Raw genomic sequence first — 27,222 nt, forward strand, 5'->3', positions numbered from 1 at the left:
CTCTAGGTGGTCCCCCAGGAGGTAGGCCTGGAACTGGAACCCTCTTCTTTTCCTCTGAAAAGTGACGTTTCTTTGGAGTATGGAGTCATTGGTTTGGTTTTCTGATCTTTGGGGGCAAGGGAATGGATTCCCTGCGCCTTACTCTTTCCCCAGACTTGAGGCCCAGAGGATACCCAGTGAATGAAATGAATGAATGAGTTATGTCAGACAACCAAGTTCTAAGTCTGGAAAGGAAGATCAGGAGCCTCCCAGAGGCGATGGGGAACTCTGAAAAGCAGGGGCAGGAGGGAGGAATACTGGTGGATCGGGGTAGGGACTGCTCCCAGAATCACTTGACCAGCAGTGGTGGACCATCTAGAGCCTCCCGCCCTGGAGTCTTCCCACTCGTCTCCGGGGGCAGGGCCGGGACTAGCCGGCCTGGCGGCGGGCACGGAGCCCGGCCGCGTCCGCACTCCAGCCAACAGGAAGAGAAAGAGCGAGGGCCCGGCGAGGCGGGCCAGCTGGCGGGGCGGGAGTCCCGGGCGCGGGCGCTGGGAGCTGGGGAACCCCCTCCAGCGCCTCTCCGGCTCGCTGTGCGGGGCGTGGGGCGGGGAGATCGCCCCCCACCCCAACCCCCCGGCCTCAGCGTCCTCCGTAAAATGAGGCCCCTTCTGAGGGCTGGTAGTGCCCTAATGGCGGGCGGGGGCGAGGGGTGCCGGGACGGGCGGAGAGGCCCAGACACTGAGTGGCGGGCCAGGGAAAGCCTAGCCGCTAGACCCCCGGGGGCCGCGGGGGGAGGCGGGCCCTCGTGGGGGCGGGCCCAGGGCGGGGCCGCGGCCGGGGCCGGCACCTGGGTGAGGTCGCTCCGCGCCGCCTCGCCCCCTCGCACTTCCGTGTGCCGCTGCGCGGGAGCTAGAGGCTGCGGACCAGGGATCACTTGAGCGACCCCCGGCGTTCGCCCGCCGCGCCGAGGCCCGGGTGGTACCTCACCGGCCACCAGGCCCGTCCGGGTCGGGTGCGCACCGAACCCCCATCCGCGCGCGCGCCCGGGAGCCGCGCCGAGAGCCAGACTCTAGCCACCGCGACCCCTGGCGCCTGGCCCGAGCCCGGAGGTGAGTGAGGGCCGGGCCCGGACGTGGGATCGGGCTGCCCCGAGGGCGAACCGTCCCTCCCTTTCCCTCCCCGCTCCGGTTCCCGTTTCCGAAACTGAGCCGCGGCCGGCGAAAGTCCCGCCGCGCTCCGAGACCCGCCGGTGTCTCCGTGCCCCCGTCCGTCTCTCTGGCCCTCTCTCCAGCGGTAAGGGCTGAGGGGCTCTTGTCCGTCTGCTCCCGGGCCCTCCCTACCCGCGCCTCCGAGGGTCCACCGTCCCTTCCGAATTACTGGGGCCCTCTGTCCGTCCATCCGTCCCCACCCCCTCAGTGTTCCCCCGTCCGCCTCTTCCTAGTACCCATCCGGCTGCCCTTGCGCCCCATCACCCCACCCTCAGTCCACCTCCCGCCACCCCCTAGATCCTGTCCTCCGCGAGGGGCGCCCCCGGCCACGCTCGCCGCCCCCTGCCTGTCCGCCGCCTCATCTTTTCTACCGCGGGGCTGAGGCCAGGCCGCCCGCTGGGCCTCGCCTCCCGCCGCTGGGACCCTGCCCGGCCCAGCCGGCGCGGCGCCTCCTCCTCTCTCGTTCTCTTCTTTCAGTCTCTGTGTGTTTCTCCCCGTCTGTCTCCGGGCTGGGCGTGGCTCCATGCTACACTATCCCCTGCCCTTCCCCTCCCACCCCTACGCCCCCCAGCCCCCTTTTCCAGTGGCCCCTTCCCAGTCCAGATGCCACCCTTTGGGGGCCCAGCCGGGAGAGGGGAGGAGGCGGAGGAGGGAAAGGGTGAAGAGGCAGGAGGTGGGCACCGTCATAACTGCCGCACTTCCCCAACTCCTCCATTCGTCCTTGTCGGGGAGGGGAGAGCCCCACTGAGAACCCCACCAGAACCAGGTCAGAAGGATTTGGTGTGAGTGAAGCGACGTTCCTTTCTCCTCTGGCCCGTACCCTATGTGCGTGGACCCTGTCTTCTGCTGAGTTGTCCGTATCTGTCATGTAGGTATGTTGTGTATCTGTGTCTCCTTGTGTGTTCTTTGTCACCGGGTCTGGGACTTGACCCTCTGTGTCCTTTTAAACATGTGTGACTTGCCTGTGTGTATGTGTATATACCTCTTTGAGTGCCCTGAGGCTCTGTGTGCCCTCCGCAGCTATGTGTGTACTATGTTCTTTGTCACCAGACTCCCATCTGTGTGTTGGGATGTGTGTCCCCATGTGCCTGGAGGGTCTTGTTTGTACACTGGGTAGGTTTTGGTGGTCATGAGTACATACAGCCCGCAGTGTTAGTGTCAGTCCACCAGGCTCATGTGTGAGTGTGTCTGTATAAGTGTGTGTATGTGTGTGCACTTACATGTTCTTATTCTCTGCCACTGAGCCGCTGTGACCAGGCTGTGACCAGACTGACCTAGTCGCTGAGGGAGGGGACTGGTCCCTTGGGTTTCCTCGTTCCTGCCGTGGACTGAGCTGGGACGTGGTGGGCAGGCCGATAGAAGGCAGTTGTGCGGGTGTGTGTGATGTGGAGGTGTTTGGACAGCTGTACCTGGCTATAGGGTGGTATGAGGGCTCTGGCGTGTGACAGGAGTTTGGCTGGGGCTGAGGCTGAGCGTATGACTGGTGGGAGACTCACAGTCTGACTGTATGAAACTGTGAGGATGTGTGCTTGGGGAGTCATTGTGATTGTGGGGAACCGAGAGTGCTTGGGCGTGGGTGTCAGTAGCAGGAGGGGATGCCACGAGGTGTGTGTTGCCTGTGCCCTGGGGTGGCAGTGCTGGGAGGGAAGGTGAGAGCCCTGGTGTGTGTGTGTATATGTGTATGCATGTGGCAGGCTGTGAGAGTGTGGATGTGCACATGATACACGCAGGCCCAGCCCTGGCTCCTGGGGAGACGGGGAAAGCCTCCATCTCTCACCTTCCTCCACTCTCCCAAGTTCACAGACACCTGAGGTCACAGTGTTGTGACTAAGACCGAGAGCTCTGGACCCAGGAAAGATTTGGGCTCAAATACACACTGTGCCTTTTAAGAGCAAGAGCTGGGAACTAGGCCTCTCTGAGGCAGTTTCCTTATTGGCAGGGTGGAGAAAGTTGTGAGGACCAGAAGTCCTGTGTCAGAGGTCCTTTAGCACAGCCTTGGTCCATAGTGAAAGCTCAGCACATGCTAAGTCTTGTTTGGTGACCACTCACCTCCCCGCAAACTGTATGGTCCCCATTCTCCTGGGAGCTGGAGCTAATAAAAGCCCAGATAGTCCCAACCCAATTTCCTGCCCGTGATGTATCTTTTGCCCCCTCCCATCCACTTGACCAGACTGCTTGTGGAGGGAAGATGGCTGACAGAGACCCCACCTGCATCCAGCCCTGTTGAGCCCACATGATACCCCCTACCAGTCTCAGCAGCAGTGATGGGGAGAGAGTGGTGGGGGTGATTCGAAGCTGTGACCGCAGGCCACTGACACCGTTTAGCTAGCACAGCTAATTGGAGTTTAAAATTAGAAATAACTTAAAGCACAGACAAAAAGATAAAGCTCGAGGATGCCTCAGCCCCGAGGGAGTGATGATGGGGGTCTTCAGCTGGAGGAGCGGCTCACATCTGGGGAGGAGAAACTTTTGTGGAGGCCTGGCCTGCAGAGAAAGTGCTCAGGCCTTTCAGCCAGGAGACCCAGGGCACCTTGTTGCCTTTGTTGTTCCTTCCTTCTAGGATCTCTCTGGGCTTCCATTTTTTCAGCTGTATAATGGGCACAACAGTAATGTGAGAATCACCTGAACTAGAAGGTGCAAAACAAAGAATAAAAAAGTGTCACTATTCATTTGGCACTCCCAGTGTGAGTTCAGCACAGCAGCTGGCACACCACATCATTGGAGCCTCAGTACCATCTGGGGAGATGTAGTCTCCCCACTTTAAAGATGAGACAAACTGAGGCTCAGAGGAATTGCCCCAGGCCACAAAGCGGTGGTACCTGATTGCACCCTAGGTCTCCAAGCCCACAGGGCAGACTCTTGAAGACAGGAGGATTAGTAACAGCTTTCTTGTTGTATCTGTAGTCTGGGAATGCTCCAAGGGCTGAGACATAGTGTTCTGACTCCAAGCATGGAGTGGACACATAGCCAGTGCCCTGGAAAAGTCAAGCCCAATACCTCATTTCATAGAAGAGAAAGCCACGTCCACGGAGACCAAGGTCTCAGAACCAGACGAGGCTGAGCTGGGCCTCTGTCAGCCACGCTGGGGCTGACCGATGGGAAGAGCCTGTTTGGTGGCGCCTCCCAGCTCATCTGTTTTCTCTTGTTCCTGCAGGTCTGCCAGGAACTGGCCCAGGTGAGGGCGGTGGGCCTACTTCTGGTGGTGGTTGTGTGGCAGTGGTGGCAGCGGGAGCCAGGACTACGGACAAAGGGGAGCCGGGAGCCCCAGGTAAGATGGGGTCCTCTTAGGCAGATGCACAGTGTACGGGGATGACCACCCTCTTTGGGCTCCTCCCCTTCTGCCCTGGGACTGGAGTGGGGGAACATACAACATGCCCATGGTCTGGGTATGGGGCTGGGCACCCAGAGCAGGTAGCAATTGGCCCTGCCCCTGAGAGCTCCCTGCCTAGAACTGGCTTCGGGCCCAGGGAAGGCTTTGGCCTTGGAGCTCAGAGGCCTGGGGCCCACCAGTGGTTTGGTGCCGAGAGGAGGTGGTGTCTGAGCCAGGGTGAGAGTAGATGTATCAGCTTTTCCTTGGCCCCTTTCTCTGCCTCAGGCTGTCCTTGTCATCACGAAGGGAAACTGAGGTTTGCCCTGGGCCCTGTAGGGGTTGGACACTGAGCTGGAATGGAACGAGGTCTCCCAGCTCCTGGCACAGCTCTCTTCCACACCCCAGTTCCCCCATTTCCACAGCCTCTCTGGGGCCAGAGGAGAGGCTCTAAATCCCCATCGCCAGCCCCCAGATTCAGGGTGAGCTGGGAGTCTCTAAGGAATACTGGGAAAGGCTGCTCTCTCTCAGGCCCCTTATAAAGCTAAAACTTCCCTCCTTTGGCGCCAGACTTGCCTCCTTCAGCCCACATTACAGGGGCAAGTGTGAGTTACCCACTGAGTGTCTGAAGTCCAGTGAACAGGATTCTGGGGGGCACTGGAGGGTGCTCAGGGTGGCCAAGGTGTTCTTCCCCCAGGAGTCCTCCCAGATGAACCCCTCACTCCCACCCCTACTGGCTGCCAGGCACCTACAGGTCTCAGGGGTGAATAGATGGTGGGGGCCGGGCTCCCCCTTGAGGGGAGGGCAAGAGGTCAGGGCCCTCACTTCCTGGAGGGGCTGAACAAGGGCAGGGTCTACGCTGGGTCTTCTGTTTATTCAGCCTCCCTGCAAACCTGATGAGGAGGAGGTGATGTGTCCTTGGCTGGCTGGGGGACTCTGCTGTGTGAGATCAGGGGGCCATTCCCGCCCACCACTGAGCCTCATTCCCTAAGTTCAATTAATTAGCCTTAAAGCCAGCCCACTTTCTACTCTCAAACTTCACCTACCTCACTGGCATAGACATACAAACACACACAGGGAGACAAGCTGAGCCGCATTCGGCACCCATACCCGCAGACGCATGAGTGCCTGCACACGTAGCACACATGCGCACACACGTACACACGTGTTCACATGGACTCACCCGCAGGCACGCTCAAACACGCACACAGAGGCTCACCCAGTCATCCGTGCACTCAGACGCCTGCCCACACATACCACACTGTGCCCATTCTGGGTCAGGAAGGGGGGGCGGTCCTTGGTCAGGGTCACAGCTCAGCTTGCATCTGGCACTGAGGGTGAGGTTTGAGGTGTGGCTGTGTGACCACAGGCACTCCAGGGGACAGGGCCACAGTGGGAGGTGAGCTCTTCCCAGGCATTCACCAGCTATCCTGCCTGCCTGGGCTAGGCCCCCAGGCTGACCAGGGCTTGGCACTGGGGGGAGGGGGGATAAATGTAGGGGAGGAGCCATGTCAGCTGTGCTGGCACCATTTGTGGCTGCTGCCACAGAGGAGGAAGTGGGCTGCCTGTGGTCACAGGGCCAAGGTGCTCACAGGCGGATGGGGGATCCTGTCAGCTCCTCTGTTCCCTGCAGTGTCCATGTCTGGTACACGTGGAGTTGCTGGGCCCTGGGGACTGGGAGGCAGGCAGGGGACTTCTCCTGGGGCAGTCTGTGCACTTTCCAAGGCCTGGGCCCAAGGAGAGACCGTCCGAGGTGTTTCCGGAGGCTCACTTCCTCTGGGCTGCCCAGGAAGTGGTTTTAGAGTGGGACTGACCAGCTCTCCATCTGTGGCTTGCTCCACCCCAGTCTTGCCTCCGAGAGGAGCAGTGTCTGGCCAGTGGAATAGGTCAACCGGCCAGGCTTTCCAGGCCTGGACAGAAACTCAAGGAGTGGGCTGGGGGTGCAGAGGCCACGGAGTCCCCTGCAGCCTCCATGACCCCAGCTCCTCTTTTCCTCCAAGCTGTAAGCTGAGGCTCAGAGCATTAGCTCAGGCAGGGATGGCCCCTTGTGTGTGAGTGACATCAGCTGGGCTGCATCTCTGGGATTAGGCAGCTCTAAGCAGCTGTATGAACGGACCTGGGCAAGTGGCTTTGACACCATGTGCCTCAGTGTCCCCCTCTGACACCTGAGACCATGACAGCATCCACCTTTACCAGGTTGTGCTGGAAACAACAGATGATGTATGCAAAGTAGCCAGGACCGTGCCTGGCATGCTGTTCGTGTGTAAGAAGTAGAAACTAGCTGTATAAAGCACTCAGCACCCGGTTCATGGTAACTGTTCGAAGAACAGCAGGTGGTACTGATGATGGGATTATTATCATCTGATGGCCTGGGCATGGGCCCAGTGTCACGGGGCCAAGTGGCTGCGGCTGAGAAGCCGGGTCTTGACTCTGCCTCCAGCAGCAATGCTGCAGGGTGGGGACAGTTCTGTTGTTTTCAATAAGTTCTGCGTTCTCAGAGGAGAACTCCAGGGTGGAACAGCTGTGCCCACTCAGCTCTTCTCCCCCTCACTCCCTTTCAAAGGGAGAAAAATAGATCTCCTGACAAACAGATGCAGGGAAGGGAAAGGCAGGCCGCAGCTGCCTGCTGCCCCCTCTGGCCTCCCTAAAGCCTCTCCCCTGCCCTGGCCCCTTGTGGGACATGAGGCTTGGAAAAGCTGAGGCTGGCGGTGAGGGCGTAGCTGGTGAGCCCTCCCGCCAGCCTGCCTGCCCTTTGGACCCTTGGAGTTGGCCTTTGGACTGGGGAAGGGGGCGGACGTGTGGGGCTGATGGAGGCTGGAGGAGTGGGGAGAGCTGGAAATCCCCTTACACACATCCATACATACATCCTTGCCATGCAGCAGCTGGTGGCAGGGACCTGCCTGTCCCAGGGACACACAGAAGGTCAGCCCAGTGAGGGTTGGGCTGAGCTTTGGCTTTTGCTATCCAGGGCCAAGGGGCTGGGGTTCTTGGGTGTTGAATGGTAATGCTGGTGGTGTGGTAGGCGGGGGCCAGGAGCCTGGAGGGCTGGAGATGGGCAGGGGCCTCGGCTAGGAGTGTGAGCGAGGGCATCGAAGGTTTAGGAGCAAGACCTCTGCAGGCGTCAGACAGATCTGGCTTCAAATCCTTGCTTGATATTTCCTGGCTGTGTACTCAAGCCAGGGACTGGACTACTTTGAGCCTCAGTCACCTCACCTGTGAAATGGGCAGATCAGGGAGTGTCCATCTGAGACCTGAATGATGAGAAAGAGCCAGTGTGTGTTTTGGGAGGAGCAGGAAGATGGAACAGCGAGCTCAGAGGCTCGTGAGCAGAAAGGAACGTGGCTGTTTAGGGAACCAGAAGTGGTCGCTGGGGTTGGGGCCCAGGAGCAGGGCGGGGTATGGCCAGGAGGCCGGGGAGAGCGGTCTGGGCTCATCAGAAGGGAAATGGGAAACACTGGGGACTTGAGCAGGGGGTGACAAGACTTGCTTTACTGTCTTAAAAGACCTGCCTAGTCACTGGGGCAGAGGGACCATGGGGGCCAGAGGAGAGGATGGAGGGTAGTGATCAGGCTGGTGCAGGCCTGCAGAAGGCGATGGTGTCTGGATAGGGTGGTGATGGAGAAAAGAGAGGACTTCGGGATGGACAGGAGGCAGAAGTGATAGCCTTGCTGTGCTGGGAAGAAGGGGAAGGTGGAAACGACCGCCGGGTGTCTGGCCTGAGTGCTGGCGCTGCTAGGAGAACAGGGGCACTTGCGTGGAGAACATCAGTAGGCCTCATTTGGATGTGTTTGAGCACCTACAGAGCTTGGTGAGGTTGGGGATCCTGGAGTTCAGGAGGGTCTGGGCTGAAAGTGAAACCTGAGAGTCGAGAGGTAGCACGTAAAGCCCGGACTAGGGAGGAGAGGGTTCAGCAGGCCTTTGGTGGGGAAGTTTGAGAGGCCCTGGGTACAGGGCTGGGGTGGCTGTCCCTTGAAGGTCCCTGCCAGGGTGCCCAGGAGGGCAGGCTTGTGGTGGCTGAGCTGCTGTTTTCACAACAGCCCCAGAAGCTTTGGATTATGTCTATGGCTGTGTTGGGTAAACAGGCATAGTGGAGTAGCCAGTCACCAAGGCCTGAGGCTGGAGCAGGTGTCCGCTTGCTGTGGGCTGGGGCTGGGAGGAGGTAGGAGGAGAACTGTGGGGTCGTTCATCAGAGCTGGAGGAAGCTGAGAGGTCTCCATTGTCAACGTAGGGAGACTGAGGTCCTGAGAGAGACAGTAGCTGGCCAGGTGTCTGCCAGTGGACTCAGCTGTCTTTGCCCAGTTGGTCTCTTTCCAGAGCAACAGACCAGAGCAGGGCACCACAGGGCTGGGTGGCTTGAGAGAGCCCCTTTACCCACTGATCCAAGGAAGTTTGGAGGCCCCTGTGGCTATCAGACAGCTGGGAATGGGCGGTGGGGCAGGTGGGGAGAGGGCCCAGCGTGAGGATGACAGCACTGATAAGGATGACGGTACAGCTCCTACACTCAGCACCACCTCCTGGGCAGGGCAAGATCATCCCTTTCACAGATGACGCCAGAGGGCCTTGGCCAAGGTCGCAGGGCACCCAGGGTAGACCCCATTGAACTAGACCTGTCCAGCCCACAACCAGCCCCTGCTCTCCAGTTCCTGTGTTCATTGCCCGCTGTGAGATGGCACACCATGGCCCTGCCTCCCTCCAGCTTTCTCCTGATCCCTAAAGTGGGAAGGCATCATCTAGGCCCTACTCACCTTGTGGGCATGGATGGCAAAAGCCTTAGATGGCCATCTCACCGTCTCTCAAACACAAAGGCTGTTGTCAACAATCAGGAAAATCACAGGGACTCTAGAAGGAGGTGCACAGAGAGGGGCTGAGGAGTGGACTGCGGGCCCATCTCTGTGGGGGCTGGTGGAGGAGCCGTGCCCTCTGTCAAGCAGTGCCCTGTCCCGCGGGAGGCCAGACGGGCAGTTCTGGGGCTAGGACCGGAGAGTCCCTCTCCGCCACCCTGGGGTCTGCCCCGTTGGCTTTGTGGCTTTGGGTGAATTACCCGCCCTCTCTTTGTCAGGTTCTGCCCAGTGAGTCTGGAGCTCCGTGGAGGTGCTGTGTGGGGTGCCCGCATGGCTGCTCTACCTGCACGGGTGCACCCGCCCCTCCTCCTGTGCACCAGGCCTGTGACTGCACCTGTGGCCCCCAGCCTCGTCCCCAACCTCCACTGACTTCCCCTCAGGCAGTGGGAGGCCACCCAGCGATGAGCCTGACCGGCCCACTCCTTCCCTTGTACACTTTGGACTTTGCCCCAGGCCAGGAGGGACTTTCTCCACCTCCCTCAGTGGGGAGGCCCAGCCTGCCTGATGTCCTGCTGCCCTTCCCTCCCCTGTCCCCAATTGTTGTGCCCCACGGGCTGCAGGAGAAAAAGCTACATTTGGACTTTCTGGTGGCAGACTGTAGTCAGGCATGTGTGGGTTCTTCCAGGCTTGTGAGTTGATCTCTGCCAGCCTGGAGTGGCGGTGTGCCTGTGTGCTCGCGGCTCCCTGTGTGCACACAGATCTCTCTGTGCTGGTGAATGCATGAGGGTATGAATGTCCTGTGTGATCTGCGTGGGCTTGGATGTCTGTCAACATGTGAGAGCCGGGGAGCTGGGGTGTCGTTCTCCGTGTGTGCGTTACTGAGTTGTCATAGGATTGTGTATGTGCCTGTGGTTACAGCTGTGTGTGTATGTCCAACTGCAGTCAGGGCTCCCCACGTGTAACTGTGTTTGGTTTGGTGGGTGTGCCCGTGTGGGCACACAGGTGTGGTTATTCTGGGAAAGGCCCTGACATACCCCCTACCCTGGCTCCTCACAGAGCCCCCTTGTCCTCAGTCTTGCCATGAAGGGACTTTTGTTCCCCCCTCAGGGGTACCTGGAGCCCTCCCTCTGGCTGAGCCCAGGGCTTCCCCAGTCCTAGGGCCAGCTGAGTGGCTCAGGCCTGTGCCTGCTGTGGACTGTGCCCCACACAGGTCCTACACCCGACACGGGCAGGGGTGAGTGTGAGCCAGTGACAGCCAGGGTCCCAAGACCTGTCCCCGTTACCCTTCCAGACCCTCTGGCCAGATGGGCTCATGGCACCGTGAGCATCTCTCAGATTGAAGCCCTTCCTAAGGCAAACCACCCCGCCCCCACCCCGGCTGACAGGCCCCTCCGGCCCCCATTCTACCCCAGGCCTTCTCACTGCCTGAGCAGCAGTCATCTTCTCTGTAATTACATACTTATGTGGCTGTCCCCGGTGGGGCTGTGAGTTCCATGGGCCTGGTGTGTCTTGTCACTGTGACGCCCGCTGGCTGGGGGTCACCTGGGACCAGGCTAGGCCTTCGAGACCTACAGTCCCCACCCTATCATGTGCAGAATCTTGTCGCCACAGGCATGGGTTTTCCTGAGGGAAAAGCCAGGTGTTTCACTGGTTCTGAGGGAAGGACAGTTGCAAAACGTTCAGTTGTGCTGCCCAGGCCTCACCTCTGATTCCCATCAGTGGGCCGGGTCAGCTGGCAGTGGAGGTTTTGAATGTCCCCAGGCCGGTCAGATGTGTGGCCAGAGCTGACAAGGCTGAGCTACAGGCAGACACCCAGGTCCTCTGCTGAGTGTGATCCCAGACACATGCACAGGGGACCTGCTGGGGCACGTGAGATAGAGGAGCAGCTGGCTTCCTGGCAAGTGGGGAAGGAAGGGCTGGACTTCAGAGCAATCTGTAAGGATATGGAGGAATTCAGGGAGACATTCTGGCTGAGGGAGCAGCCTGTGCAAAAGGTGGAAAGTGAGGCATGTGTTCACAGAGTAGCCAGGGGTGAGATTTGAGGTGGCGGGGCGGCCAGGGCCAGGCTGAGGTTGGGGCCTTCTCCAAGGGCAGTGGGAGTCCAGGAGGTTCTGAGCTGTGAGAAGAATGGATTGGGGAAAGACCGGGAGTGGTGACAGGTAGTAGGGGAGGTCACTGGGCAAGGGGAGGAGAGTCCATGGCAGTGGGTGGTCTGTGTGGGGCGAGGGAGGGGCTGAGAAGGAGTCTGGCTGGGGGATAAGGTGCTAGTCCTGGGGGAGAGCAGGGGTGGGGAGCATCCCCTGCTGTGGGACTTGGCCATGACCTGAGACCATGGCTGGTCCCTCTCCTTCCCTCCCACTGCCTGGGCCTCCTGTGTCCTCCTTCTTCCGTTCATCCCTCAAGACTGATGTGGGCCGGACCTTGAGCTCCCCCCAGGCAGGGTCTGTGTCCCTAGAGGGCCTAGGCCGACACTGCCCCACTTTGCTTTGCCGCCACCACCAGCCTTGACCGGCAGCGGGTGGTGGCCTTCCGTGGGCAGGTGGCAGGGGCTGCCCCAGGCTGGGTGGGTGTGTGTGGGGAGGGTTGCATGGGAGGGGTGTATCCCCCTCTCTTCAGGGGTCTGTTCAAGGGAGCCAGACCCTAGACCCACTAGGGGCCTCAGCTCGTCCTACTCACCCCTGCTTTGCTTGACCTCAGCCTGCCTCCTCTTGTTCCCTGGGCAGACTTTGTGAGGGAGCCCCCCTCTACATTCTCACACTCTCCCCAAGAGCCTGCCCAAGGCCTCTCTTCTCGGGCCCTGCTTTGCTCCTCTGTCCAGCAGGCATCACCCTGTGGCCTGTGAGGCAGAATCAAATGTCAGGGAAGGACTAGGTTGGAGGGGACCCGGCCCTATCTGGGGGCCAGGGGACCCTCATTGCAGGACCCGGTCCTCAGTTCCCCTGCGCTCTGTACAAAGAGGAGCTGGACATGTCAGTTTCTGAAGGCCGATCTATTGGGAGATATTTTTGGCTTGATGGGTTTTATTTTTTACCTCTAAAAAAATTGTTAGGGCTTCCCTGGTGGCGCTGTGGTTGAGAGTTGGCCTGCCGATGCAGGGGACACGGGTTCGTGCCCTGGTCTGGGAAGATCCCACATGCTGCGGAGTGGCTGGGCCCGTGAGCCATGGCCGCTGAGCCTTCGCGTCCGGAGCCTGTGCTCCGCAATGGGAGAGGCCGCAACAGTGAGGGGCCCGCGTATCGCAAAAAAAAAAAAAAAAATTGTTAGTCAACAAGTTATATGTGATTGTTGTAGAAAATGCGTTTTTGTTCCTGATAGTGCCCCTCAGGCCTTGCACCCCACCTGCCTCCTTTACTGGAACACACTCACGCACACACACGTGGATGTGTAATGTGCATACTTGTCCTCCACGCCCCAGGAGCTTCAACTGGCACAGTCACTCTGGTCACCTTGAGGTCGGCCTTGCCCACTGCCCCTGACTGGTTGGGAGAAGGTTTCCGCTGCCCTGGCAGAAGCGGGCCGCCTGTTCTGGTCCGGCCTGGCCCTGCCTTTCCGTACCTCTGGGCTGTTGGTCTAGGGCAGGGTGGGGAACAGGGCCAGCAAGCCCTCATATCCTGGGGATGGGATGCAGCCAGACCTTCCCCAGGTTTTAAGAACTGGAGTGTGTCCCAAACAGCTGGGTCAGGAGAGAAAGTAGCAGTTCAGGGGTCTGTACCACCCTCTTTGTACAGTAGCGGGGGATCCCCAAGGTCAGACCTAGGACCAGCCTGGAGGGGGTTGGGTGGTCAAGCACAGGGGACCTGTCTCCTGGTCCCCTCACCCCTCTTCTTGTTTACTTTGTCCTCATGGGTGTGTTTGTGTGTATTGCTCCCTGCACTTTTATCTATCTCTGCCTCTGCCCCCTCTTGCCCTTCATCTCCTCTTCCTGACATGGCATACCAGAAGAATGTGGGCTGCAACGTCAGGCAGGCCTGGATTCAGATCCTCCTTCTACCATTTACTGGCTCTGTGATCTTGGGCAAGTCACTTAGCCTCTCTGAGCCTGTTTCTTCGTCAGTAAAATATCCACCTCTGGGACCTGCACAGGGATAAAGTGAGCTAATGCCATTACAAGGTTGGTCTGGTGTATGTTGGCCTCAGAGAAGGATGATCTTTCTTATAAGTGAGTGTACTGATTCACACCCAGGCCCTTTGACTCCCAAGTCCGGAGCTCTCTGCTTCACAGGGCTGCCCCTGCTGTGGGCTAGAGAAGCAGGAGAGTAGAGACTCGGAGCCCACAGGCAGTTGGGAAAGGCCTGGCTGGCCTCAGCTGGCTCCAAGGAGCTGGTCCCCATGGAGGCCTGTGTGGAGTCCAACCCCTGCCACCTCCATGGCCCTGCAGAGTGGGGATAATGTTGAGCCAATGGCCTTCCTTTGGGGCCTGTGGGCCTGAGCCAATTTGCATGGGGGCTATAAATAGTTGGCCCACCTTGCTTTTGTGCTGTCACTTTACCCCCTGGCCTTCCCACCAGTGTTCAGATGCTCTGCAAGGTAGGTGGACAACTCTGGCTCTGCTGTGCAGGGGGGTCCTGGTGTGCAGGGGCCCAAGACCCCTTTCAGGGTCACATGGCCATCAATGGAAGAAGATGCCAGCTCGTGGTGCCTGTCTTCCTCTGGGGGTCCAGGCGGTGCAGTTGAGGTGGAGGAGGTGATAGAACGTGGCCGGGGCCCGTGCTCTAGGTTTAGTCCTAGGTAGTTGGGGCTGGGTGACCTAACGCTAGGGTTACTGCCAAGTAGCCCCAGGGCAGCCCGTGGGTCCTCTCTCTCACGGTGCTGCGGCCTGGCTGTGCAGGTTTGGGGCCAGGACTGGGGCCTGCTGTGGTTGTGGTTTTCCCTCTGGTGGCTTCTAACTGACTGCGAACAGCAACTGCTCCGAGTGTGCTGCAGAGCTGGAGGGCAGGCTGATGATCCTGTCTCTGCCTCACAGCCCTGGGTGGTCCATGGACGGCTCCTGCTGGGTGACCCGGAGCCCATGGGCCACCTGGAATGGGCCCCGAGGGGAGGTGGGGGAAGGGCCGAGGAGGAGCTGGCCAGTAGGTGTTGGGCCCACCTGCTACTCCAGGATGAGCAGCTCTGTTCCTGGAGGCTTGGTTTCCCCGAAAGGTAGAGTCAGTTATCAGGACCATCTTCCCAGGCTCCAGGGGTGGCATGGAGTGGATGTGGTGGGGATGTGAGTGTACTTTGTAAGCGGTGAGGGAAGGTGCACAGATGAAAGAGGGGTGCTATTAGCAAGAAGGGGTTGTAGTGGTAAGAGGCCCCCGCCCTGAGGCTGTGGGGTTGGTGTTGGCTCTCGTCCTATACAAGTTCTCATCATCGTGACAACTCTGCAGCGAGGGGACTGTTCCTCATCTGTAGGATGGGGATGACTGAGACTCAGGCCAAGTGACCCACAGAGTCCCACAGCCAAGGCAGTGTGGGTGATAGGATCTTATACCCAGGCAGCTTGACCGTCATTTTGCCACCCAGGGCTGCCCTGACCCCCTCTCCCATATGAGCCCAGCCCCCTGCAGCACAACTGCTCCTCCTTTGTCCCTGCCCACCTGTCCCCTCATCCTCTGAGACACTCGGGAAGTTCATCACGGCCCCACCTGGGTCTCAAGGTTATCCTATTGGGAAGCATGAGGCTGAGCCACGTCTGCCGGGGTCAGGCCCTGGAATGCAGATGCAGACACATGGCAAGTGTGTGCTGTGCAGGGGCCCTGCTAATCATTCTGGACCCCCAGACCACACAGGGTGGCAGGAGGGGCATGATGTCCTTTTGCCTGGAAGTTTGAGACACTCACCCAGGCTCCTACGCACGCTCCCAGCCAGGCCCACACAGCTCGCTCTCCACTTCAACGTTGGCTGAGTGCACACCACCTGCCACCCACTCACACATCCTCACAGGCACACACATCTCCATGGCTGTGCAGTCACACCCACACATACCGCCCCCCTCCCCCCAACACCAGCTTGCACACTCATGCCTGCTTGGGCCCCAGGAGGAAGCAGCAGCCGCCCACAGCTGGCTTTCCCTCCCTGCCTGCTGAGGGGTCACTGTGGCTGGCCTGTCTGGTCTCAGACGTGAGCTCACACACCCACTCTCGCTCCCTCTGAGTAGGAGCCTGGCCCGGGCAGGGGACGTGGTGGAGTCTGCCCCGCATGGTCCCTCCCCTCTTCTCTGGCTGCAGGCTTCAGAGGACTGGCCGGGCCATTGGACTGGGCTGTAGGCTGAGGTCAAGTGTTTCCTGTGAGCTTATCTGGGCTTGGAGCTGCCAGCAGGCCTGGCTGGTACTCTGCGGCCATGTGGAGGAGCTGGGGGAGCTGTCCCAGGGCCAGGGTGGCTGTTGCCTGTGCACACAGGCCCATGTGTGGGTAGGGGTGCGTGTCTCAGTCTGCCTCCGTGCTGGCTTATGTTTAGGATGGAGCAAATACGTATACACGGGGATAAATGTTAGTGAGCATTCCTGCAGCCTCGGCTGTGGAGCTCCCTCCTGTGGGGCCTAGGCCCGGAACCACTGTCTGTGCAGGTGTGCAAGTGTACACCTGTGGGCTTGCACAGCTGAGCATCCTCCACGAGGACAAGCCGAAAGACCTTCAGGGCCACCCATCGTGATCCTCGATTTGAGGAACTGTGAGGAATGGGGGCGTGTGGGGCCAACCTGTGTGGCGTAAGAAGCAAAGTCAGCGTTACATTCGACCTTAAAGTAGTTTTATAGTTGGAAAAACTTAGTCTGAAAGTGCGGACAAACTTCCAGGTAGGCGAGAGCGCCTGACCCCAAGGAGCTCAGGTTCAGAAGTGTCAAGCACGCTGATGTGGGTGGGGCCTTTCATGACCCTGATCCCAGACAAAGTGGGTGCTTAATTAGTAGAATCCAGCTTTGGGTTCTGGTTCAACCTCAGGATTTCAGTTTCCCATCTGAAAAGTGGGGGTGATCATCTTGGCCCTGCTACTTGTCTTGGCCCTACTTGTCTGCCTGGGTAGTTATGAGCAAAAACCAAACTTTGAAAACCAAGGAGGGCTGCGTGGGGCAGGGTACAGGGAGGAAGGGGTGCTGTCCTGCCCATCGTGGCTGGCACCAAGGTGCCATGGCCAGCACATACTAGGTAACAGCCATTGGGTATTAAAGGAGGCATTGAATGACTGACTCCCCAAATGAATGACATGGGAATCACAGGCTCACACGCCTCCAGGGCCTAGATAGGATTCGGAGAGAAGTGGAAGGGGGCCTCTGAACTGGAGTCAACTGGCAGGGGTGCCCAACAAAGGGGGCAGTGCCAGCCAGATATTGCCCAGTAGGCCTGATGTCGCACCTTCCAATTTCACCAGGGAGGCCACCAATCTAGTCTTACATAAAACTTCTCAATTTTAATGGTGGCAACTAGGACTAGTGCCTTTTGAGCACCATGTGGGCCAAATTCAGTGCTGTGGGAGCCCTTGGGGGGAGCGGTTACCTGACCACCTCCCAGGGCTGTCCCTGCTGCCCGCCTCACACCTTCTGTCTCCACAGCCCTGCTGCAAGCCCCAACATGGCACCGTTCCTGCGCATCTCCTTCACCTCCTATGAGCTGGGCTCCCTGCAGGCCGCAGACGAGGCAAGCCAGCCCTTCTGTGCTGTGAGGATGAAGGAGGCACTCAGCACAGGTAGGGCTGTAGGCTGGACCCTACCTGTGCTGCAGGCAATGGCAGCAGCCGGTGGGGCGGGGAAGCCAGGGCCAGGAGGAGGCAATGGAAGGGACTGTGCCTTGTTCTCCTAGAGCCTCTGAGGGATCCTTCTCTTCCTTGTCCTCATTTCCCTGCCCAGCTCAGCTTGCGATGCAGGACAACAGGCGACTCACTGCCTGTAGAACCACCTGCACTGGCTACATGGAACCTTCTGTGGAGCTCAGGGCTTCTGGCTCCTCCCCCACTGGTTGTTTCACCCAAGAACAGGCTCCCTCCAGGAGCTCCACATGTCCATCTGTGCCAGGCCCTGTGCTGGGTTCTGAGAACACTGCCATGCTCCAGGGCTGACCAGGCCCTGCCCTCATGGGGCTCACAGTCTGGTGGAGGAGGCAGACAGTGATCCTGTGATAGGGAAGTCCAGATGAGGAACCATCCCAGGCTGCAGTCAGGGAGGTCATCCTGGAAGAAGCAAACATCTCACGCCATTCCTTCTTGCTTCTGCCCTCACCTGGTGAACCCCTGGCTCATCCCTTAGGTCTCGGCTGAGCTGTCCCTTCCTCTAGGAAGCCTTCCCTGACCCTTAGGTTGGGGCAGGCCACCTGACCATGGGCGGGTCTAGAACCAGTGACCTTGCCCTCTTCAGTCTCATGACAGCTGTGATTTAATGTTCACTTGAGGGGTGAACTGATTCATGTCTCTGCCCAGGACTGGGACTCTAGGAGGACAGGTACCATGTTCCTTGCCTCCAACACCATGGCTGGCATGTGGGAGCCTGTGGCAGTGTCACTGAGTAAATGTCTAAGGGAAGGTGACATCTAAGAGGGGCTGGAGGAAGCGGGTCACAGGAAGAAGGGACAGCAGGAGCAAAGGTCCGGGGTGGAACCTAGCAGGGCACCCTGGGGAAACTGCCGGCGTTTCTGTGCTCTCATGCAGATTGTGAGTGAGATGGGGCTGGTGAGGCGAGCAGAGCATGGTCATGAGGGCTGAGGAGTGGAGACTTGGGCCCTGGGGGAGAGAGCAGGCAGATTCCATAGGATGGAAGGCTGTGGAAAGGCCCGAGATTTGAGGCACAGAGGTTCCCTAGCCTGACCTTGCCTTCCTGGCCCGTTGCAGAGCGTGGGAAGACGCTGGTGCAGAAGAAGCCCACCATGTACCCCGAGTGGAAGTCCTCGTTTGATGCCCACATCTACGAAGGTCGCGTCATCCAGATTGTGCTGATGCGAGCTGCAGAGGAGCCAGTGTCCGAGGTGACAGTGGGTGTGTCGGTGCTGGCCGAGCGCTGCAAGAAGAACAATGGCAAGGCCGAGTTCTGGGTGAGGGGCACAGCCACAGTCACGCATGTGTGTGGGCAAAGTGAGCGGGTACGGCCGAGGGCACCTGGCCGCTCCGGCCACTGGGGCAGCTCTGTAGCCAACAGCTTGTGTTCAAATCCTGGTCCTGCGATTCATCAGACCCTTCGCCTCTCTGAGTCTGCTTCTGAATCTGTAAAAGGAGAAACTACTAAAAGACCTACGGTGGGGTCAGTTCTGATGAAATGAGCTGCTGGATGCAAAGGGCTTACTGTAGAACCTGGCACGTAGGCAGTGCTAAAGAGAGCCCTCCTTGGTATTACAGCTGCTTTTTTCCCTTTTAATTTTGCAAAGGCAGGATGTGCACATAGTAAAACATATCAAGCTGTATGAAAGGGTGGGTCCTAGCCCCAACACCAGGTCCCCTTTCTCAGAGAACCCCATTGTTCCCAGTTCTTTTTGGAATCTTCACAGATATTCCAAACCCAGGCAGGCATCGGGGAGCACCAGTTATGATCTTCCACAGCAGGGGGGGTCGGGGAGGAGAAGGCTCATGGCCCACGACTCACCTGCTGAAACCTGGACTCTGCATGCACACGTGGCCATATGTCCCTTGTGGCCACAGGACGTCAGCGCTGGCAGGGCATCCCTGCCCCCTGCGGTTACATGTGGGCTCCTGCAGCCGAGGTGTCCCCGCCAGGAAAGACCTGTGACCATGGAGACTCTACTCAGCCTCCAGTGAGGGGTGAAGGAACTGGGCCGAGAGAGGTTGACCCAGGGCTGCACCCACCCTTGAAGAATCAGGCAGAGGCTCCTGTTGTGCTCTCTGTCCACTACCCCAAGGGACACTGTCAGTCACCAGGCCCTGGGGGAGCTGAGGGTCTTGCCCTTAGGACGAGCCAGTCTGTGTGAGGAGACTGGACAGGCAGAGCCCCCGACAGAGAGAGAGAGAGAGAACCAGCACGCTGTGTCAGTAGGCGTGTGTCTGTGTGTCTGCATGTGTGGGGGGATGCAGTGCCTCCATTCTAAGATCCTTGTGAAAGTGGGCAGCCGGGGTTGGGGGCGGGGAGTTTCCCTTCCCACTCTGTTCCCAGGGCCATGTGGCCAAGCTGGGTGTGGGCTGGATCCTTTTACTTCCCCAAATGTAATAATACTCCTGGGTGAGGGCTGGGGGCGGGACTCACAGGTGGGGCCCTGCCCACTCTGGGCAAACAGGTGTCTGGCTAGGCGCTGGGACTCCCTGGCCCTTCAGGGACCAACCATGGGGGCGGGTTCTGAGTCTGGCTTGGCCCAGGCCCGCCCTCACTGACTCCCCCACCCTCACTCCTGCAGCTGGACCTGCAACCCCAGGCCAAGGTGTTGATGTCTGTGCAGTATTTCCTGGAAGACATAGGTAAGCCCCTCCCTACCTGGGCTGGGGACGGAGGTTCAGAGACCAGAGCCAGAACGGAGGTTTAGGGAAGCAGCCTCCATTGGCGCTCTGTCCAGGACTGCCCTGGGAGGGACTGAAGGGGTGTGGCCCCTCCCGTGGGCTGGGGCTGTCTTCACTCCTACCCGGTCCCCAGATTGCAAGCAGTCAATGCGGGGTGAAGACGGGGCCAAGTTCCCAACGATGAACCGCCGTGGAGCCATCAAACAGGCCAAAATTCACTACATCAAGAACCACGAGTTTATCGCCACCTTCTTTGGACAGCCCACTTTCTGCTCTGTGTGCAGAGACTTTGTTTGGTGAGACTGGCTGTGTCCGCTGGGGTGGGGTGGGTGAGGGAGGGCCCCCATCCCCGATACTTCCTCTCACTCACCCTGCCTGGGCACTTGCCTTTCAGGGGTCTCAACAAGCAAGGCTACAAGTGCAGGCGTAAGTGTCTCCACCGCCCAGTCTGTATGCACATGTGTGTGCACGCATGTGCCTGCGTGCCTTCACAGAGAAGCCTGTGTCCCTGTGTTGGGACGGTGTGTCTGGATGAAGCCTGTGCTTGAGTGTGTGCACGTGAGGCTTTCCATGTGGTAGTGTGTGTGTGGACGGCAGCTGCGTCAGTGAGTGCTGGAGCCGGCGTGTCTCTTCCCAGCGCTTCCCGTTCAGTGACATCACGTTGGCGGCCTGAAATAGGCCCCAGTGGAGTATGTACACAGAATCTGCCAGTGCTGCACATCGGGGCTCTTTCCCTGCAGAGAGGCTGTTAGACCTTTGCCAGCACATCCCTGGCTGCATGTGTGCTTCTGTTGAGAGCTGTGTGCATCTGGTACACACGTATGAGCACACCCTTCTCTACGGCCGTCGGTGCATGCATGAGGCAGTGTGGACCGGTGGTGGTGAGCACAGGCTCTGGAGCCAGCCTGCCTGGGTCTGAATCCCAGCTCTACCACTTCCTAGCTGTAGGACCTTAGACAAAGTTACTTAACCTATCTGTGCCTCAATTTCCTCATCTGTAAAATAGGGACAATAGAGTCATTGTGAAGATCAAATGGGATAAAATATGTAAAGCTGTATTTTAAGTGTGGCTGGTGCCCGGTAAGCATTCTATGTAAGAAGGTTTGTCATTATACATGCTGTGTACGTGTACCTGAGTGCCTTTGTGTTGGGGTGCATCTGTCAGTGTGTGTGTGTGTGTGTGTGTGTGTGTGTGTGTGTGTGTGTGGCGGGGGGCGGTGAGAGAGCTTAAGAGCTGTTTGCTGTCCTGAGCCACAAAGAGGGCTCCCCTGCCTCTAGTTCTCTCACTGCCATGCCCCCCTCCCTGCCCACCGGGACTCCTTGAGCCTTTCCTAACCTCTGATACCCGCCCAGATCGACCTGTCCTCCCTGCCCCATCCTTCCCAGACTCCTCCCACAGGGACTGACCGGAGGAGAGAAAAATCAACCTCTAGGCCGAGGGCTCCATGTGGTGAGGGTGTGGGTGGTCGGGGAGCACGGGGACTTTGTGTGGAAGGCAGGACTGGGCCGGGGGGCGCCAGCTCACAGACTCTGCCCCTCCGGGGCCTTCCCGTCCCCCTCCTGGGCCTGGGCCGCCTCAAGAATGCAACGCTGCCATCCACAAGAAATGCATCGACAAGATCATTGGCCGGTGTACGGGCACTGCAGCCAACAGCCGGGACACCATAGTGAGGCGGGGCCCAGGGCAGGGCGGGAGGGATTCGAGCTCTCCCCACCCCTTCCCTGTGGAGTCACCCTTCCTCCCCGTTTTCCTTCTTCCTTCCTTCCCCTGGCTTGGCCCCTGGGATCCCTGGATTTCCCAGTCCCCACGGAGCCCTCTTGGGGATCTTGCCACGCATGGGGTTGGGTCAGGGAGAGTTAGGGGGTGAGGAAGGGACTGGTGCTGGCATGTGACCCTTGACCTGTGACACCCCACACCCCTAGTTCCAGAAAGAACGTTTCAACATTGACATGCCACACCGGTTCAAGGTTTATAACTACATGAGCCCCACCTTCTGCGACCACTGCGGCAGCCTGCTCTGGGGGCTGGTGAAGCAGGGATTAAAGTGTGAAGGTGCGTGCCGGCTAGGGCGGGGGCTGCGGCGGAAGTGGGAGGGGGGCCCACCCGGACCCCAGAAGCTGAGACCAGCTGAGGCTGCCTTTGCCCCCTCGCTTGGGGACTCTCACGTGGGTGAGGCCTCCTGGCCCCTCCCCACTGGCTCGACTGACTGCCATTTACTGCTGTGTGACCATCAGAAGGTGGCCCCACTGCTGAGAGCTCCACGTCCTCAAGTATAAAACAGGTGTCGAGTCGGCCCCAGAGAGTCACCGAGGGGAAAACAGGCGGAAGGTGCTCCCCGGCCAGGGCCCCTCTCACACCAGCTCAGCTCGTGCTCCTTGCAGGCCCTCCCCCACCTCAGGCTTCACTGAAACGAGACACGTCTGGAGGAAAAGTGACTTGTCTAGCTTGTCCCAGACATTTGTTTTTTCTTTTTCTTCTTTAAATAATGAAAGATTTGAGGTGCTCCTGATGGCTTCAGATGCATCTTTTTCTAAATGCAGGAAACCCAGCAAACCCTGCCAAAAGCCCTCCTCTCTCCTGCTCTCTCCTCCGTCCCTCCCTGCCCTTGGCTGGGCCTGGGACAAGGGGACAGTTCTTTTGGAGCCTGCTGGCTGCCTGCCTGGGCGGGGGCCCTGATGGCTCTGCTTCTCTCCCACCCCAGATTGTGGCATGAACGTGCACCATAAGTGCCAGACGAAGGTGGCCAACCTCTGTGGCATCAACCAGAAGCTCTTGGCCGAGGCCTTGAACCAAGTCACCCAGGTGGGCAGGCACTGTGGGAACCCTGGACAGAGGGTGGCAGGGTTGGGGACGAGTCAGGGCTCATGCCCACTCCTGGGGAACTGCAGTGAGGGGCGTTTATACATAAGACCCTACTTCTGGAAGATCCAGTTCAAGGATTGGACATTAGAGGGTGGTGGGCTTGTTCTCCTAAGAAATTAGTTATTCAAGCAGTGCTTTTCCTGAGGGTGAACCTGGATGACTGCAAGGTTGGAACACTTGGAACTAAAGCCTTTATGTGTATATGGTTTTTTTTTTTTTAAAGAAAAGAGTTTAGGGCTTCCCTGGTGGCGCAGTGGTTGAGAGTCTGCCTGCCGATGCAGGGGACATGGGTTCGTGCCCCGGTCCGGGAAGATCCCACATACCGCAGAGCGGCTAGGCCCGTGAGCTATGGCCACTGAGCCTGCGCGTCCGGAGCCTGTGCTCCGCAACGGGAGAGGCCACAACAGTGAGAGGTCCGCGTACTGCCAAAAAAAAAAAAAAAAAAGGAGTTTACCTAAAATCTCTTTTTGCTCCTTTACTTTTTTTTTTTTAATTAATTAATTTATTTTTGGCTGTGTTGGGTCTTTGTTGCTGCCTGCGGGCTTTCTCTAGTTGTGGCGAGCAGGGGCTACTCTTCCTTGTGGAGCACGGGCTCTAGGTGCGCGGGCTTCAGTAATTGTGGCTCGCGGGCTCTAGAGTACAGGCTCAGTAGTTGTGGCACATGGGTTTAGATGCTCCGTGTCATGTGACATCTTCCTGGACCAGGGTTCGAACCCATGTGCCCTGGATTGGAAAGTGGATTCTTAACCACTGCGCCACCAGGGCAGTCCAGTGTGTACATGTTTTTTTTGTGTGTGGGTATGGGTGGAGCTTGAAGGAGGCCACAGAACTTTGAGATTCTAGAATCTATCACAAGTGAGGGAAAAAAAAAAACAAGTGAAGGCAACACAAATAAAAATCTATTGAGTAAGTGGCTGGGAAGTTAGGGTTCAATTTCCAGAACTCTTGTTTGTAGTCAGTGCCTTCCAGACCACTGAGGCGTCTCTGTGCCGGAAGTGTGTGTGCGTGTGTGTGCGCACTTATTCACACACGTGTGCGTGCACATGCACCGCCTGGAGTCCTGGGCTCTGCCCCTGCTGTCCCCCATTGGTACTGAGGGTGGAGTCATGGATGGTTGGGGTCCTCCCTCTGGGTTGGGAATTCTGACCATGATATGACCTCTGGCCCCCCAACCCCTACCCCCTCCAGAGACCTGCCCGGAGGTCGGACTCCGAGACTGCAGAGACTGTTGGGATCTACCAGAATTTTGAGAAGAAGCCAGGAGTCTCTGGAGATGATGTCCCATGTGAAGGTGTGCCCATTCCTTCCAGGAAAGCCCCTACCCCCCCACGCCAGCATGGGACCTAGCCTCTCCACACAGTTGAGTGCAACTGGAGAGGAGGCACCTCTGTGGGGAGGGACCCAGCCAGGGAGGACCACCCTCTGGACATGAGACATGAGTCTGAAGCAGCTGTCTCTTGGGCAGGAACTGGGACCTACGGCAAGATCTGGGAGAGCAGCACCAAGTGCAGCATTGACAACTTCACCTTCATCAAGATCCTGGGCAAAGGCAGCTTCGGGAAGGTGAGGGCCCCATGGCCCTGGGGCAGGCAGCCGGAGGGACCTGGGCTTGGTAGCCAAGGGGCACCTGCTTCCCACCCTCCCTGGGTGCTTCCGGGTTGGGTTGGGCCGTGCGCCCTGACCTTTGGTCCGAACCTCCCCTGCCCATCTGTCAGGTGCTGCTCGCAGAGCTGAAGGGCAAAAAGGAATTCTTCGCCATCAAGGCCCTCAAGAAGGACGTGGTTCTGATCGATGATGACGTGGAGTGCACGATGGTGGAGAAGCGGGTGCTGGCGCTCTCCGGGGAGAATCCCTTTCTCACCCATCTCTTCTGCACCTTCCAGACCAAGGTGCCGGCCCGCCCACTATCAGTGCCCCTGGCCCACATCCCCCCTCAGTCGCTCAGGTCAAGGCCATGTCTCCCACTGAGATTCTCCAGGGTAGGGCCCAGTCTTCTTCCTCAGACCACTTAAGGCAAGGCTGAGTCTCCCTTCCTCAGACTCCTCAGGGCAGGGCTGTTCTTCCCCCCTCACATCCACCAGGGCAGATGTCCCCTGCTTCCTGTTGGGGCTTGTCCCTAGTGGTCCTCAGTGAGGGAGCTGCCTGCCGCTTTCTGTGCCTCTGCTCACCACCCTCCCCCCACAGGACCACCTGTTCTTTGTGATGGAGTTCCTCAATGGGGGCGACCTGATGTATCACATCCAGGACAAAGGCCGCTTCGAGCTCTACCGTGCCACGTACGCGAGGCCCTGTTGGGGGAAGAGCCCTCTGCCCATCTGCCTTCCATTCCTTCTTCCCTCCCCCTGGTGAAGCCAGCCTGGGCTGGAGCTGGGGTTGGAGAGACTTGGGGTGGCCAGGGCCGTCCCCTGCCTCGTGTGGGAAGCTAGGGGTGAGGGGTGAGCTGTGGCTGGGAACACAACCTAGACATGCCAGGTCCTGTCCCCTCCCTGGGCCTCAGCGGGTGGGTGATCCTGCACAATGCAGGACCCAGGTGGGTGGCCCCTAAACTAGCATGCACCCCCAGACTGTGTGTGTGTGCACACAGGCATATCTATATAAATGCATACACTCTTAGGACAGAGAACTGTCTCATTTGGAGCTTTTTACTTCACAATTTTCTTTTCTGCCTTGGCTACCAGCCCCTACTTGCCTGATACAAGATGTGCTTGATCAGGACCAGGTTGTCCGTGGAGTTATTTTCAGCATTTCCTGTCCCTGGGGGTGGGGATGAAGACCCAGGGAGAAGCAGGGGCTGCTCACAGAAATCTCAGGACACTTTGTGTGTGTGTGTGTCTCATACAGGTTTTATGCGGCTGAGATAGTCTGTGGACTACAGTTTCTACACCAGAAAGGGATCATTTACAGGTGCGGGGATCGGAAGGTGGGGGGTGTTTAGGAGGGGAGGCCCCGACCCCATCATATCCTCTGAAATGCTCTGAGTGGATCCCGGTCCAGCTGTGGCCCCATCTCCTCTTGGAGTTGGTCTTTAGTTGGATATTTGCTTAAACCACCTACTCCATTGCTACAATTCCTTGTGGCCCCTTAGCTGAGGCTGGCACAGCTCCAGGGACTGGGAACTCCCTGCCCATACTCGACACCTTTGGTGGGAGCGCAGCACTGACTGGTATGGTGTCTCCCTTCCTTGGAGCCATCGGTCTCCCTCTGCAGCTGCATCTGAGCACTCTGAGCTTCCACCAATGGGGTCTGCTTTCATAAATTCTCACCCAATAAATGACAGTTCCATCCTGCCATGGATTAATATGTACTCATCCGAAAGGCTGAGGCCGTGCTGTGTGTACTATTGTGGGATGATCCCAAGGTATGTTGTCAAGTGGAAAACCAATCCATGGGACAGTGCATATTGGATGTTAGGGACCAGGCTTTAAAAGGTGGCATGAGATGCACATTGTAATGTGCTGTCCGTGCCTGGACTCAGTCTAGGGAGGGCCTGGCAAGCGAGGTTAGTGGAAGATGGGCCTTGTGCTGTTCTGCTTTTCTGGTGCTTGTTACCGTGTGCCTAAGTTATCTACTCAACTACCTACATAAAATAGATGGGCTCCCTGCCCTTGTGGAGTCTGACAAACCTGAGTCCAGGGCGCTTCCACAGCTGAGTAGCTGGGTGACCCTAGGCAAGTGATACCACCTCGTTGAGCCTCATTTTGGGCTTCGGAAAGTAGGATGGTGTGTGTCCAGCACACAGCACACAGTAGGCGGCTTGCAGGAAGCACCTGTGTTTAGCACCTCTTTCCCCTCCTCTTCCTCATTCCCTCGTACCCTGGAGAGAGTCCTAGGCTTTCCGGGCTGACAATGGGGACATGGGAGGGGACTACGGGGAGGAGGGGAATTGGACCCTAACGACTCCTTTTCCTGTCCCCTCCCCGCAGGGACCTTAAGCTGGACAACGTGATGCTGGACCGGGATGGCCACATCAAGATTGCTGACTTCGGCATGTGCAAGGAGAACATGTTTGGGGACAAACAGGCCAGCACCTTCTGCGGCACCCCTGACTACATCGCCCCCGAGGTGAGTGGCACCCTCCCGGCCCTGCCTCTGGCCGACACCTTGTCTCCACAGGGGGTGGGTGGCAATGTCCGAGTCACAGCCAAGAGGCTGAGGAGGGCTGGTCGGGGCTTGTGCTCCAGGGCCCCCTCAGCTCTGGCACCCCCTCTGCCCCAGATCCTGCAGGGCCTGAAGTACTCATTCTCCGTGGACTGGTGGTCCTTTGGAGTCCTTCTCTATGAGATGCTCATTGGTCAGTCCCCCTTCCACGGTGACGATGAGGACGAACTCTTTGAGTCCATCCGTGTGGACTCACCGTATTATCCCCGCTGGATCACCAGGGAGTCCAAGGACATCCTGGAGAAGGTAGGAGCCCCTGGGCTGGGCTGGCAGGGGCAGGAGCTGGCAGACACCAGGTCACGGGAATGCCAGAAGCCTCCTGTCTCAGGGATGGCAGCCTCACCAGTGCTCCGGTCCTAACACATTGGGGGGTCACTCTCCTGCCACCTTCTTGGGACCTCCTGTCTATGTTCCCTGCACTGAATCAGCCTGGCCTGGCAATGATGGGCTTGGGGTCAGAAGACAGATAGACCTTAGGCTAAACTCTGAGTCTATCTCCTTATCTACAAAATGAGGCCAGA

At 58.4% G+C, this 27,222-nt stretch overlaps 1 protein-coding gene across 6 annotated transcripts in view; it reads left to right on the forward strand.

The window, feature by feature from the left end:
- The first annotated feature begins 800 nt into the window (after window positions 1-800).
- Window positions 801-27,222, forward strand: part of PRKCD (protein kinase C delta) — a 33,322-nt gene continuing 6,900 nt past the window's right edge. For 2 of the 6 annotated variants that reach the window (XM_067754759.1, XM_067754758.1), the window contains exons 1-17: window positions 807-1,091; window positions 4,345-4,458; window positions 16,805-16,938; window positions 18,073-18,272; window positions 19,581-19,641; window positions 19,814-19,976; window positions 20,075-20,106; window positions 21,262-21,347; window positions 21,604-21,733; window positions 22,383-22,483; window positions 23,732-23,834; window positions 24,009-24,106; window positions 24,259-24,432; window positions 24,728-24,819; window positions 25,385-25,447; window positions 26,467-26,605; window positions 26,759-26,947. In XM_067754759.1, coding sequence (XP_067610860.1) covers window positions 16,824-16,938; window positions 18,073-18,272; window positions 19,581-19,641; window positions 19,814-19,976; window positions 20,075-20,106; window positions 21,262-21,347; window positions 21,604-21,733; window positions 22,383-22,483; window positions 23,732-23,834; window positions 24,009-24,106; window positions 24,259-24,432; window positions 24,728-24,819; window positions 25,385-25,447; window positions 26,467-26,605; window positions 26,759-26,947 — 1,746 coding nt within the window. In that variant the 5' untranslated portion in view covers window positions 807-1,091; window positions 4,345-4,458; window positions 16,805-16,823. Of the gene's footprint in view, window positions 1,092-1,256; window positions 1,276-1,953; window positions 1,973-4,344; window positions 4,459-16,804; window positions 16,939-18,072; window positions 18,273-19,580; window positions 19,642-19,813; window positions 19,977-20,074; window positions 20,107-21,261; window positions 21,348-21,603; window positions 21,734-22,382; window positions 22,484-23,731; window positions 23,835-24,008; window positions 24,107-24,258; window positions 24,433-24,727; window positions 24,820-25,384; window positions 25,448-26,466; window positions 26,606-26,758; window positions 26,948-27,222 lie in introns of those variants that run through there. The other 4 variants (XM_067754761.1, XM_067754760.1, XM_067754756.1 and 1 more) reach the window with 4 other exon arrangements.

The sequence above is a fragment of the Pseudorca crassidens genome, chromosome 10 (genome assembly GCF_039906515.1).
Source record: "Pseudorca crassidens isolate mPseCra1 chromosome 10, mPseCra1.hap1, whole genome shotgun sequence".
Classification (NCBI taxonomy): domain Eukaryota; kingdom Metazoa; phylum Chordata; class Mammalia; order Artiodactyla; family Delphinidae; genus Pseudorca; species Pseudorca crassidens.